Source organism: Bufo bufo, chromosome 1, assembly GCF_905171765.1.
Source record: "Bufo bufo chromosome 1, aBufBuf1.1, whole genome shotgun sequence".
Classification (NCBI taxonomy): Eukaryota; Metazoa; Chordata; class Amphibia; order Anura; family Bufonidae; genus Bufo; species Bufo bufo.
In genome coordinates this window covers 56175882-56189931 of record NC_053389.1, presented here as the reverse complement: position 1 = coordinate 56189931, position 14050 = coordinate 56175882, and the positions used below count along the sequence as shown (strand labels likewise).

At 45.0% G+C, this 14050-nt stretch overlaps 1 protein-coding gene across 3 annotated transcripts in view; it reads left to right on the top strand.

Moving 5' to 3' along the window:
• LOC120995361 (myosin-10-like) overlaps window positions 1-13158 on the top strand; it is a 139025-nt gene extending 125867 nt beyond the window's left edge. For 2 of the 3 annotated variants that reach the window (XM_040424517.1, XM_040424525.1), the window contains exons 38-42: window positions 636-759; window positions 2294-2502; window positions 5171-5279; window positions 5410-5582; window positions 12967-13108. In XM_040424517.1, the coding sequence (XP_040280451.1) occupies window positions 636-759; window positions 2294-2502; window positions 5171-5279; window positions 5410-5582; window positions 12967-13108 (757 nt within the window). Of the gene's footprint in view, window positions 1-635; window positions 760-2293; window positions 2503-5170; window positions 5280-5409; window positions 5583-12966 lie in introns of all 3 variants that reach the window. The other variant, XM_040424512.1, reaches the window with a different exon arrangement.
• Window positions 13159-14050: the final 892 nt, after the last annotated feature.

Here is a 14050-nt window from a genome sequence, read left to right as displayed (position 1 = left end):
GTACTGCAGTTACCAGCTCTGTCCACTACACCATGGAGCGCTGGGTGACGGGGCCCCCCGCCAGCCTGATATTGACCTCTCCACAGATGCGTTCCAGTTTTACACAATTTTGTATTTGTGTTGGATGTGATCTGAGAAGTATCACATCCGCACAGATTAAAATTTTTTGTAAATGCTGAATATTTCCATTCACTGACCTTAAAGGGGTTCTCCGGGCTTTTTCATATTGATGACCTATCCTCGGGATCAGAACAGCGGGGGTCCGACAGCTGTTTGAGGAGATGGCACGTGCAGTGCGCACATATGCCGTCTCCCTTTTTCTTTTCCTGCTCGCTGCAGTAGGTCTATGGGACAGCAGCACTGGACAGGAAGAGAGACGGGAGACGACGTGTGCGCACTGCACGTGCCGTCTCCGCATACAGCCGATTGGCGGAGGTGCCGGGTGTCGGACCCCCGCTGATCTGATCCTGAGGATAGGTCATCAATATGAAAAAGCCCGGAGAACCCCTTTAAAGCAGAGATGGTTGGTGTAGGAACTCTAGTTGTAAGGGAAACTACACATCTCTACGTATAGAAGATTCTACAGGGTATAAAGGGTTTACGGTATTAACCTCATGAATTGTATTCCCTGATAGATCCGCCCTGTTGGACGAGAAGCGCGCCTTGGAGGCCAGGATTGCTCAGCTGGAGGAGGAGTTGGATGAGGAGCAGAGTAATATGGAGCTCCTCAATGATAGATACAGGAAGTATACGTTACAGGTATGATCAGATAACCTATAGGATGTGATAGTATTATAATAAAGATCAGACATGGAATACGTAGCAGGAACAGGAGAGTCTATCACATCTACGGGTGCTAGGACACCCAATGAATAGTACCAGAACCACCATTTTGGGCACCAATTTGAGTACTTCTGTATACAAACCTCAGTGCCCCTTTACCAGACTGGCCAGGAGCCACCAAGTGGAAGTAACCACATGCCAGCCTCACGATGAGCGGAGTGCATAGGGTATGCATGAAAAAGCCGGCATACATGGACGCTTAACAAGGGAAAAGGATTAAGGTTTTCATGACAACTTTTTTGCTAAGAATGTTTTAAATCTTTTTGATTAACCCTTTCATGACCGGGTCTATATAAAAAAAAAAAGGCCTGAATGTCCAGGAAACTTTGTTATTTTCTGCACGTGGTGGTTTAGTGACCCTAACTTTTTTTTTTATCTGTTTGACTACCAAAATAATTTTTGCAATGTTTTTTGCTTAACACTTAGGACTTTTTATTAGCATGTTTGTTTTTTTTTAGAGATTTTACTTTTCTTTTTTTAGGTATAATTTGGGGGGAAAAGTATAACTTTTTTAATTATAGCTTTTTATTTCTTAAATATTAAAACTGATACAAAATTATTTCTACAATGGGTTCCCTATTTTGATATATTTATATATAACATGTATAGGTTTGAGTGAACGGGGCGACTAGGGTGATGCTTTCTGTTAGCGACGGCATTTTAAATTAAAAATGTTTTATTTATTTATTTTTACGTACATATTTAAAAAAAAAAAAAATTGGCAGATATGTCCCCCAGGAGTCCCCAGTTACAGGGGGAAAACAGCCCCCTGTGGGGGCATGACACACGGGCAGAGCTGATCAGGGCCTCCTGTCTTCTCCTCAGGGTCCCCGTTGTGTCTCACAGCCGGGACCCGACCTGTTCCTGCTAGATTGCAGGAGCTTTAATCAGCGCTAGGATTGAAGCGCTGCCTGAACGTTTATATACTGAGCATTTTAAATTATAGCTTTTTATTTCTTAAATATTAAAACTGAGACAAAATTAATTACTGCAGTGGGTTCCCTTTTTTTGTGACTATCATACTCTACGGGGTATGCGCAGATAGGACGTGGGCAGTTTTTTATTTCTATGACGCTCCCATAGTTTGCCCTGAATGGTGGTCCTGGGTGCCCTCATTGGGTGTAATCAGCCCTGCAGACATAACACACTCCCTTTTTATCTGTGAGTCTACATCCTCAGTTTCTCATGTACTAAAGGGAAACTGCTGCTGCCGTTTTAGAAAGGGCATGTACTAGATTCTCTGTATGAATCATATCCTCGGTTGCTTATGTGGGAGCTACATGTGAGTGCCCCCTGCCTGTTCATTACATGCCCATTTCTTGATTTGTAGAAGGGTTTAGCTGGTTGCATTGATATCGATTTTTTTTTTAATAAAAAAAAACGTCTCAAGTTCTTTAAAGTGTCTACACCCTTGCATATACTCTACTGCAGTACTTGATCCTTCCACCAGGTGGAGACAATGACCACTGAGCTTGCGGCAGAGAGGAGCTTCTCCCAGAAGGCAGAGAACGCCCGTCAGCAAATGGAGAGGCAGAACAAGGAACTGAAAGCGAAGCTGAATGAGATGGATTCTTCTGTCAGGGCCAAATACAAGATTACTATTGCATCCCTGGAGTCTAAGATTGCTCAGCTGGAGGAGCAAATGGAGCAAGAATCAAAGTAAGTAAAGAGGTGGCTTTCCTGCTTGGGATCCTCGTCTATCGGCAGTCCAGGACATTTCTTTATTGGACTTCAAGAATATAAAAGCAGTGATTGGCTCACGCGTTTCGAGCTGTGTAAATGTATAATAAATTCATTGATTTTATATACATCAGGAAGAAAAACCCTCCACCATGTGGTAGCTAGACACATTTGGACAAAGATGAGCTGGCTCTTTGCCGCATTCAAATCTACCTCTGTACGCCTGAGCAGAGAGCTGCTAAAAGAAGGGCCCCCGCTCTGAAGTACTTCGCCATGTTATGCTTGGTAGTCCATTCATTGCGGGGAAATTGAATGGCTGCATGTATCTTCCCATGGAGGTGGAGAAGCAAGAGCTGTAGGGAGCAGTCAGTCTTGGTGGTGGCTTAGGCTTCTTTCACACTTGCGCTTTCCCTTTCCGCTAATGAGATCCGTCATAGCCGGGGAAACGCTTCCGTTTTGTCCCCATTCATTGTCAATGGGGACAAAACTGAACTGAACGAAACGGAGTGCTCCAGAATAAGCTCCATTCCATTTGACTGCGTCCCCATCTCGGACACACTACAAGCAGTGTTTTTCTGTCCGCGATGTGGTGCATCCGTTATGAACGGATCAGTTTGTATTATCTTTAAAATAGCCAAGACGGATCCGTCATGAACACCACTGAAAGTCAATGGGGGACAGATCCGTTTTCTATCGTGTCTTAGTCTATTGACTTACATTGTGTGTAAGGACACGGATCCCTCCTCCATTGACTTATAGTGGTGTTCATGACGGATCCGTTTAGCTTTCTGTTCTTCTGATCAGTCAGAAAAACAGCAAAAACAAAAACAGGATCCTGTAAAAGAAAAACTGATCCTGTTGCCTTAGTTGAGCCATTTCCGTCTGAGATCTGTTTTTGTAGACGTTTCCCCATGGATCAAACAGATGTCAACTGATGCAACAGGATCCGTTTTTCTTTTACAGGATCCTGTTTTTGTTTTTTCTCTCTTCTTTTGATGGTTCAGAAGAACGGAAACCTAGACGGTGATGTGAACTCAGTCTTACTCTGAGGAGCTTGAGATCCACTTGGGATAACCCATTTACCAGCCTCTGTATCCAGCCTGGCACTGGTTGGGTTGATGCCCCTGTTGCTGCCATGCTCTATAGTATTAGCAAGCTGGTCATAGTGCAGGCCGTCTCTGTTAAAGGGGCGCTGCAGGCTTCTTTATAATCGGGCTCCTATGGCTTGCACTATAGGGGAGGCAATGTTATCTGCGCCGCTATAGAGTCAAGATGCCTGACATTTATAGGAGCACTATGGTGGGGGCCACGGTTGCCAAGACTCTGGCGCTATGCCTATACTCACCCCTAGACTTTGTGCGTATCCCTTACTTTAAAGTGTCCCTGCAATTTCAAAACATGTTTGGTATGTCATAGTGACATATCGTAGGTTTTGATCATGGGGGTCCGAGTGCTGAGGCCTCACACACAGCAATGTCTCTCCTTGCTGCTGGGCTCAATAGAAAGTCTATGGGCCGTTCTTCAGTCCATCTCCGGCTGTGAGGAGAGACATCCCTCTGTGTGAGCGCTTCGCTCTCCTCGTTCTACCGATCAGTGGGGATCTCGGCACTCAAACCCCCACCGATCAAAGCCTTCAACATTTTTTGGCGCCTCAGTATACTCCTTGCCCCCTCCCAGTGGAGATGGGAATCAAAGGGGCTATCATGAGTTTCTCATCTATATTAACAGATCAGAGGCCTTCAAGTCTCCCCCTAGCCCACCTGGTCCTGAGCTTTTCCTCTACAATGGCAGGCTCAGTCTTTGACGTACTTGAGGGTGCAAATGACACGGCCCCCCTCAAAGCTTTATTCCACCAACCTAAACCCATTTTATGCACAGTTACAAGCAGACGTTTCTTTTTAGGTAGGGCAAACCTTCTTAAATTGCTTTCTCATTACCCAGACACTCACACCCCAGAAATAAATGCACGTCACTAGTCTTTTCTGTGAATTCATCTACCAGGGGAAGACGCCTCAGATTGGACTACATCTTCTATAACAACAAGAAACGAAACCGGGGTATTCATTTCTCAGATATTAGACGTCATGATCCACCTTCGAATAGCTGAGACTTGAACCCTCATCCTATCCTGAGGATAGGCCGTCAATATTCTGAACCTGGAATATACCTTTTAGGGCAGGTTCGCATTAGCGTTATGAATTCCGTTATAGGTCCCGTTAGAACAGAGTTTTATAAAGGAATTCTAGGACGGAATGCAAAACGGAAGCCTTTAAGAGGCATTCCGTTTTGCTCCGTCCTAATACATGTCTAAGGGGGCACATAACGGTTCCATTATACATGACCGAAAAAATTGTCCTGTCGACAGGACTATTTTTCCCGTCCTGTATGACTGAACAAAACGGAACCGTTATTTGTGGCCATATATTAGGACGGAGCAAAACGGAATGCCTCTTAAAGGCATGGAATTCATAACGCTAATGCGAACCCGCCCTTAAACTCAATTGCAGTTATTGATAATTATCACTTATACCTTTTTACAATTTCCAGTGAAAAATTTGTGCATTCAAATTCAGTTAGAAAATGTCAAAATTTGAATGTAAGAGTCTGGCACGGACACATTACATCTGCATTGTCTTTACCTAACCAGGGAGCGTGTCCTGGCTAACAAACTGGTGCGACGCGCTGAGAAGAGGCTGAAGGAGGTCCTCTTACAAGTCGAGGAGGAGAGAAGGAATGCCGATCAGTTCAAGGATCAGGTAAACTCCCATTCATTCAGTTTTGTGACTTTCTCGTTCCCGGCTACATTTGCTCAGGAGAGAAATGTAAACCTTTCGGTCATGGTCGTCCATGCAGATAAGTGATGAGAAACGTGCTTTACTTTTCTAGCTGGAGAAAGCGCATATCCGTATGAAGCAGCTGAAACGCCAGCTGGAAGAATCTGAAGAAGAGTCCTCAAGAGCCAACTCCAACCGCCGGCGACTGCAGAGGGAACTGGAAGACGTGACGGAGTCCGCAGAGTCCATGAACCGAGAGGTGACCACGCTGAGGAGCCGGTTAAGGTAAGGAGGCGTGCTCTTCTCTTTTTAAGTTGTTTAAAGCAGAAGTCCAAATGGTCGTCTTATATGTTAGAGATGTGAGATGTCAAGTAATAAAAGCGGTCCTACTCACTGATTCCTGACACTTTTGTTCCTACGCGTTCTGTGTCCTCGTACTTCATGGTCCCTTTCAACCCAGACATATGACCACTGCAGCCAATCACTGGCTGCAGAAGGCCTCTAGTGCAGGCAGTAATTGGCTGCATTGCACATGTCATGGGTTGGGCAGGACCAGGTAGTACAGAGACTGACGGGGGACCCCGGAAGTATCAGAACGGAAGCAGACAGGGATCAGTTAGGTATTTCTTTTTTAGTATTTTACACCTTTCTGGGTGTGTGTTTTTTTTTTTTTTTTTTTTTTTTTTTTTAAGTAAATGGCGGGACAACCTCTTTGGCACTGCTCACCCGCTGGACTTGGCTATGTCACGCCCATAGACCTAGCAGCAGGGAGCAGGCTTGACCACCACTACATTCACAAGGCATACAGAAATAAAGGACACGGGGCTCTTGTTTTTACTGATCATGGGGGCCCCAGCAGTCACTTATCAGCTAATCACAGGTTATAGGTGATATAAAGGCTGATTCCAGGAAATCCCTTACATCAGTGTGAGCTTCCCACATCTCGGACATATCGATGGTTATGGCCATAGCCGTTCACAAGGAGGTATTACTGGAAGGACAGGATTGCTTTTTTTTGTTTACTGGGTAGAATAATGCAGCATGCTGTACTGTTCTACCCATTATAAGCCATGGAAACGTGTTAATTGGAACCTAAAATGGTTGCACAGATACAACTCTATTAATGGGCTCCAAGCAGCCCCTCCCCCCCCCCCCCCCCCCCCCGATCACCAGAACAGGGGACACTCGGCCTCAAGAACCTAACATCGGGTCTGCGTCTGATCCAATTTTTTTTTTTTATTGCACAGAAACCCATTCATTTCTATGGGTCGGTAAAAAATGTGGACAGCATCTGTAAATTATAGACCATGTCCTATTGCCTGTTTTGCAGACAAGAATGCGGCATGTGCACGGCCGGTATTTGTGTTTTGCGGACCACATTATACACATACGGTTGTGTTCATGAGACCTAGGAGCTAAGCAGAGTTTGTATGTAGTTGCTCGGCTTTTTCCGTCGGTGCCATAGACTTTCAATGGAGCAGAAGGGCGAATGCTCTTCGTCCATACGGCTGTGGGATCGGAATCCTTCATTCTGGTAATCGTTGTGGGTCTCAATGGTCGAAATCAGTAGCAGCAAGCGTTGAATTGAGTTAAAAGCTAAAGCCTGCTGTAACAGTTTATTTCACCTATGACGTGTCACGTTAACGCCTGCTACATCTGTGTGTGTTGTGTATTATGTAATGAGTATTATGGCGACATTGATGAACCATGTTCGTCCAGAGGCTTCTGGTTTGTATCGCTTTAATTTCTCTTCTCTTTTTCTTTTACCATTTCTGTCTGTTCTGATAACAGCAAATTAGAGCGCCAGCAACGCAAGTATGTGTATGTGCATGACCCCGTGTGAGCGTCCCCTCGCTTTACCTGCTGCATTACGTTTACCCCTAGATCTCCTCTGTGCCCCGAGCCGTTTTCCCTTTTTTCTCACCATGCTGCTGTACATTTTGGTTTTTAGTTTGCCGTATACTTGGACAGTGCATTGTTCACTTTAGAGAAGTTAACACTCTCCTGCCTGATCTGGAATACCGCCTAGAGTCTGCATACTCTACATCAGTTTGCCTCCTGTTTTATATGGAGGTTTTATCTGAGAAATAAAATGTTGCATGCTGTAATATAAAGGTTTCTTCTCTGACAGCATCACCTTTAGGGGAGAATGAAGGACAGAGGTACCATATGGCGGTACACATAGTGCCCTCGGGACTGTGTGTTGCCAAGTGGAGACCGTGCATGCGCTTTCGCAATGTGCATGGAACCTTAAGGGTACGTGCACATGGCAGGGTCATTTATGCAGATTTTCCGTATTTCTACACCAAATCCGCACCAAAATCCACATGTGTGGCTTGCAGAGTTTGTAGTGAATTTTGACACGGATTTGCCCAAGATCTCATCCTTTGCATTGCAAAATCTGCACAAGTAGTTGACCTGCTGCGTATTTCAAAATCTGCACCGCTAGTCCATTTCTGTGTAAATGAGATTCTAAAGGCTATGGGCACTTTTTTATGATTGCATTTTACTCATTTTTGGATAAGTCATTTTTTCAATTGGTCTTTGTCAAAAAACTACTAAACATTTTTAATATACAAGCGTTGCAGGCTGTCACATTCTGTTTTCTTTGAATCCCATCAGCCGACGGCTCATGTAGAGCTCTTATCTCTGACCTCATAAACACTCATTATAGCTCAGTTCTTGTCAGACTGATGAGAATGGCTTAAATAAGTGTTTAGGAGGTCAGAGATAAGAGGCACTCATGAGCAGTCAGCTGATGGGATTCAAAGAAAACAAAATCGCAGCTTGCAGACAGACTGGATTTTTTGTGTCTCAGAAACAGCTGAACATTTTAAATAAAGACCAATTGAAAAATTATTTGTAGCCCAAAAGCAGTGAAACAAAATCATAAAATAAAAATGCCCTGAAGGTGTCCATAGCCCATCTCATCTGATTAGCTGGTACTGTATGACGCTGCAGATTTTTTACATGAAAATCTGTGCGGAAAATGTACACGTACTACGCGCTGTGTGTGCGTGTAGCCAAAGTCTTCCTTTTATATCCCTAGTGTGGCCATAAATGGAATCTGCATCTGCAGCAAAATCCCTGTAACATGCGGATTCTGCTGCAGATTTTCAGTGGATTTCACACTCTTTGTTGCGAAAGGTAAAATCTTCAGGATAAATTGACAATCTACACCGCACACGAAGTTGTAGGCGCACTCTGTCACGGACGATGTCCTCAGCACGTGGAGGAGGTTTTTAAAAATCTCATCCACTTTGCTTCTTCTGTAAACGCTGCAGACCTTGCACACACAAATAAAGTGCTGAAGATCCTCAGTGTATACACCACGTGTGGCAGCAGGCTTAGGGTGCATTCACACGACCGTAAGTCTGGGTCCGCATCCGTTCCACGGAACGGGTACGGACCCAATTATTTCAATGGGGCCGCAATAGATGCGGGCAGCACACCAGATCTGTTGCTCCGTTCCGCAGCCCCGCAAAAAATATACAGCGGACAAGAATAGGCATTTTCTATATATCGCTGGCCATGTGCAGACCGCAAAGCACTTGGTGGTGGGAATGCACCCTTAGGCCTCTTTCACACGGGCGTTGCAGGTGACGTGCGGGAAAAGATGCGGGTGCGTTGCCGGAAAATACGTGATTTTTTCCCCTCGAGTGCAAAGCGTTTTAATGCGTTTTGCACGCGCGTGAGAAAAATCGGCATGTTTGGAACCCGGACGACTTCACAGTTCGGGTTTGGGATCGGTGCTGTGTAAATTTTATTATTTTCCCTTATAGCATGGTTATAAGGGAAAATAATAGCATTCTTACTACAGAATGCAAAGTAAATTACGGATGGAGGGGTTAAAAAAATAAATAAAATTAAACTCACCACATCCACTTGTTCGTGCAGCACGGCTCATCGTCTTTCTTCTTCTTTGATGACCTGGGAGGAAAAGGACCTTTGGTGACGTCACTGTGCTCATCACATGGTCCATCACCATGGTGATAGGCCATGTGATGAGCGCAGGGACTTCACCAAAGGTCCTTTTCTTCCCAGGTCATCAAAGAAGAAGAATGAAGACAAGCCGTGGATGAGGGGAGTTTAATAATTTTAATTTTTTTTTATTAACCCCTTCATCCCTAATTTACTTTGCATTCTGTATTAAGAATGCTATAATTTTCCCTTATAACCATGTTATAAGGGAAAATAATAAAGATTGGATCCCGATCGTCACCTAGCAACTATGCGTGAAAATCTCACCGCATCCGCACTTGCTTGCGATTTTCACGCAGCCCCCATTCACTTCTATGGGGCCTTCGTTGCGTGAAAAACGCACAATATAGAGCATGCTGCGATTTTCATGCAACGCACAAGTGATGCGTGAAAATCACCGCTCGTGTGCACAGCCCCATAGAAGTGAATGGGTCCGGATTCAGTGCGGGTGCAATGCGTTCACCTCCCGCATTGCACCCGCGCAGAAATCTCGCCCGTGTGAAAGAGGCCTTAATGTGGCGGTCCCTCCAGGTGACGTTATCTGTGCTGCACCAAAGCTGACAAATGCAGATGTATAATATACATGTCGACCATCAGAATATAAACCCAGGGAAGGAAGGTACTTTACAATTACTATACGGGTGGGTTGGCATGTGATGGATTTTGCAGACGAAAATTTCCGCAGCAAATCCAGAAAGACGCCAATTGTTCTGATTTTGTTTCGGCTTTCTCTTTTCTGTTAACGCTGAAAAAGCGAAAACCTTACTAATCCTATGGCCGCTCCCTTGGGACACTTTCCTGTGTAGACTTTTCTCCAGCAATGATTTATCGGCACATACGAGCCCCGTAGTCTGTAGCGGTCACATTTCGAGACGCCACTTGCTGGATACCACTGTACGGAGACCAGGGGGGCACCAGGCAAGCGTCCCGAGGGAGCAGCAGGAGATTGAGAAGGTGATTTGTTCACATCTCATCCACTTGTTCCTCCAGAACAATCTGCCGCCGGCAATGTAGATGGAATTTTAAGATGCCCAGAGATCCACGTGCTGCCAAATAAAATCCACAGCGTCTACTGACCTGCGGCACGGATGCAATGCATAGGGTGAAAACTGCGACAAATCCGCCAGGCAGAAATTCCACAATCCGCCCTGTGTGGTCGTACCCTCGTGGTTACGTCATAATGGTGGTTCGTGGTTATGTTACCCGTAGGAATCTGTGCATACAGATATATTTATCTCCGCCTGGAACGTCCATGGACCAGATTGGTTCTCAGCGTTTCCAGTGCCAGGAGATGACTGCTTGTGGTGCCAAGCAAGCTTTATGCCAGAAAAGATGCAATCCTTCTTAAACATCCCAAAAAAAATAATCAAAATGATGTTTTATGGTAATAGATGCTTGATTTTAAAGTGAATTTTCAGGAAATATTGGGAGGTAATAAGAGAGATTGCATTGCTGGCTGTCGGGCAGAACTAACCCTTTGTGTTTTCAGTGACTGACGGATTTCGATAACCCAGCGTTCATTTGCTACTTTGACCGTCGCCCCCTTTAATCTCTGGCATGTTTTGGCTGCGTCTCCTCTTCCCTCCTCTATGACTGAAAACCTTGTGTCTCCCCCATAGCTGTGTGCTCGGCAAAAGAAAATAAAAACATGTCCAAATGTATCCCAGCCCAGGTGCTGAGGATGGCCCGGAGCACAAAGGAGTCCCTGTCTGACCGTCAAGAGATGTTACGGCCATTGACAGCGAAAGCAGGACCCCTCCTGGGCTGAGCTATTAATGAGGACTGGCCGCGCACAGAGAGCCGGTTGTGTTTAAACCTGCTGAGCTATCAGCGCCCCGCCGAGCGCCTGGAGCGCCACGTTACGGTTTACTCACGTTAACTATGTGCACGCCACTTCTGTATATAATCACATGTGGTGGAGGGGGACTTGTGTAATACATTCCATCATCCTCTAATATTCTTTAGAATATGAAATCTACCTTTTATTCATTCGCGGTCCCGCAGTGGGGTTCTTGTCCTGGTCTCTGGCGGCTAACAGGTTAATGTCATAGAAAGTCCATTAATCATATGAAATGCTATATGCTACAGCCGCATACAGAGCATGTCCTGATGCACCTCACTCCTTGCCCAAATATACAGCAGTGTATGATCGGATTTCTCAAATTATATGGAAATCAGGAAACCTCTTATTGTGAAACACATTTTTAATCCTTCTTGGTGATTTCATCTTGCAGTTTTTGCTCTGGCCATTGAACCTTCATAATGGGCTGCCGACACTATCTGTTCTGTTGAGATCACTTCTCAGCAGATATCTCATTATCATCACAGACAGGGTTACAATGAAAGGTAACACCCCTGTATTATCATTCACCATTCCTAATACGTGATGGTCACAGTTCACCTGTTCCCCCTCCCTGCACAATGACTTCTGCACAAGCCACAGAGCATGCACACGGCACTCTCCCATAGAAGTCAATAGGTCATCTCCAGGCTACAGGTTCCTGTGATCCATGTGGCTACCGTAAATCATGTCTGTTAACAGCAGCTCAGGCAAGATGGCCACCCATCTTCTTTAGTATTACGAAATCCTGCAGTTTTCACCCTGTACATTGAACCTTCCTAATAGGCTGACACTGTCTGTTCTGTTGAGATCACTTCTAAGCAGTCATCTCACTATCATCACAGACAGCATTACAATGAAAGGTAAAATCTCTATATAGGTAACATAGAATTCACCATTCATTATAGGTGATGGTCAAAGCCCACCTGCTCCCCCTCCCTGCACAATGACTTCTGCACAAGCCACAGAGCATGCACACGGCACTCTCCTGTAAAAGTCAATAAGTCACCTCCAGACTACAGGTTACTGTGATCCATGTGGCTGCTGTAAAGCATATGTGTTCACAGCAGCTCAGGCAAGATGGCCACCAATCTTTTTTTAGTACTATGAAATCCTGCAGTTTTCACCCTGTACATTGAACCTTCCTAATAGGCTGACACTGTCTGTTCTGTTGCGATCACTTCTAAGCAGTCATAATGAGAAAATGGAATTAAAAAAATCAGAATATCCGCTTCTAGTGTGGATTAGTAAGGCCATGACTATCAGATCAGCAGTAGCTCCAGTGCTGGAAGAAGCTGCTGGTCCTACACGGCGCCACCCATTGTGTAGTGGACGGAGCTGGTTATTGCGGCGCTGCTACCATTTCCATCTCCATCAGCTGCACAGTGGATCTGGCACTGACTTCTGGCAGCTACTGCAGAACAGCTAGGTACGGGGTGTCAGACCCCCGTCAATCAGATATTGATGGCCTATCCTCAGGATAGGTCAATTACCGTAATATAAAGGTACCAGAAAACCCTGCCGAGACCCGGCTGCTATGCCATGATGGGGAGCACCCAGCGATCACGTGATGGCCAGGTCCATCGGATGCGGAAAATATTTTTATATTACGTCTTATGATACAATTAAGTCATTTTCCACAAAAATGTTTTTCTGTATCCAATTACTGATGACATTACTGGTACAGCCAGCGCTTATATACCCAGTGATTTTGAATATAGTATTATTGTATCTTTTCACCAGTATAGTGTGTAATATCCTCCTTTCGTTCTTATTCTTCCTCATAAGAGAAAAAAATAAAAATTTTAAAAATCTAACTTACTGTGTTCTAATCTCCTTGCATCCTAGGAGGGCCCCAGTTCAGTTCACCACCCGAACCATTCGTCAAGTTTACCACCTCGAAGCCGTTTCCGATGAGGAACCAGAAGCAAATAGCGGAGAACCATCAACCAACCATCAGCAGCCGCAGCAACACCCTCAGCCCGAGTGATGCCCTGACGTAGAGGAACGGCGGTGGGAGGGGGGTTTCTACCTCTACCCTAAACCTAAAGATAGACTGGTGAAACAGAAACTAACGGAACGACGCATCACTTACCATAGCTCATAGGCCGCCCCCCCCCCCCTCCATGAAAAGGACTTCTTGAATGAGTGACTAAACACTCCATATGAGTGCACTTGACCCTTTGTTTCCTTATCTCAGCCATGATTTTCACAGAGCACTTTATATGGGATTAACTCAAGGTTGTTTTTTTGGCAGGGTTTGAGGCTATACCAGTGTCTGGCCGCAGGACATATAAACATACAGTGAAACCTCTTTGAGAAGACCTTCTTGGGCATGGTCTTCTTAGAGAAGTTGGCCAATATACATAATACATGGCCAATCTATCACCGGACATCCAGCCTGCCTACGGGAGTGGTCTTTTCAAAGAGGTGGTCTTTTGGAGAGGTTTCACTGTACCTATGTGGTGTTGCCCTAAAACTTCCAGCTCCTACCATTCTCAGTTTAGATAGGGTCTGTTAAATTACTTAATAAAATATGGTTCTCTGCTCTTCAAGCTGCAATGGAATGTATGATGTGAAAGCGTCAACCATGTGAAAGCGACCACTGTGTCACCCGCCACGATTAGCTTTGTGCATTCTCGAAATCGCCTACGGCACAAAGTGGTGCTGGTGTCACAAGACCTCATGATGGCCTCAAGAAATCAACCAACCACTCACTACAAGCCTAAGCCTCCTGCTAGAAACACAAAATAATATACCCCCCAAGCTTCTAGAGGCATAGAGCATATTATAGGGTTACGAGGTATATTCTTTATTCTATTGCATCCCTATAGCAAAAATGCACAACAAGCATGCCGTCTTACCTAACGCTCTGTGCTATGGTTATCCTTACGCATTGTCTTCTATTCTTCCTGCTGCCTTCGATTAGGAA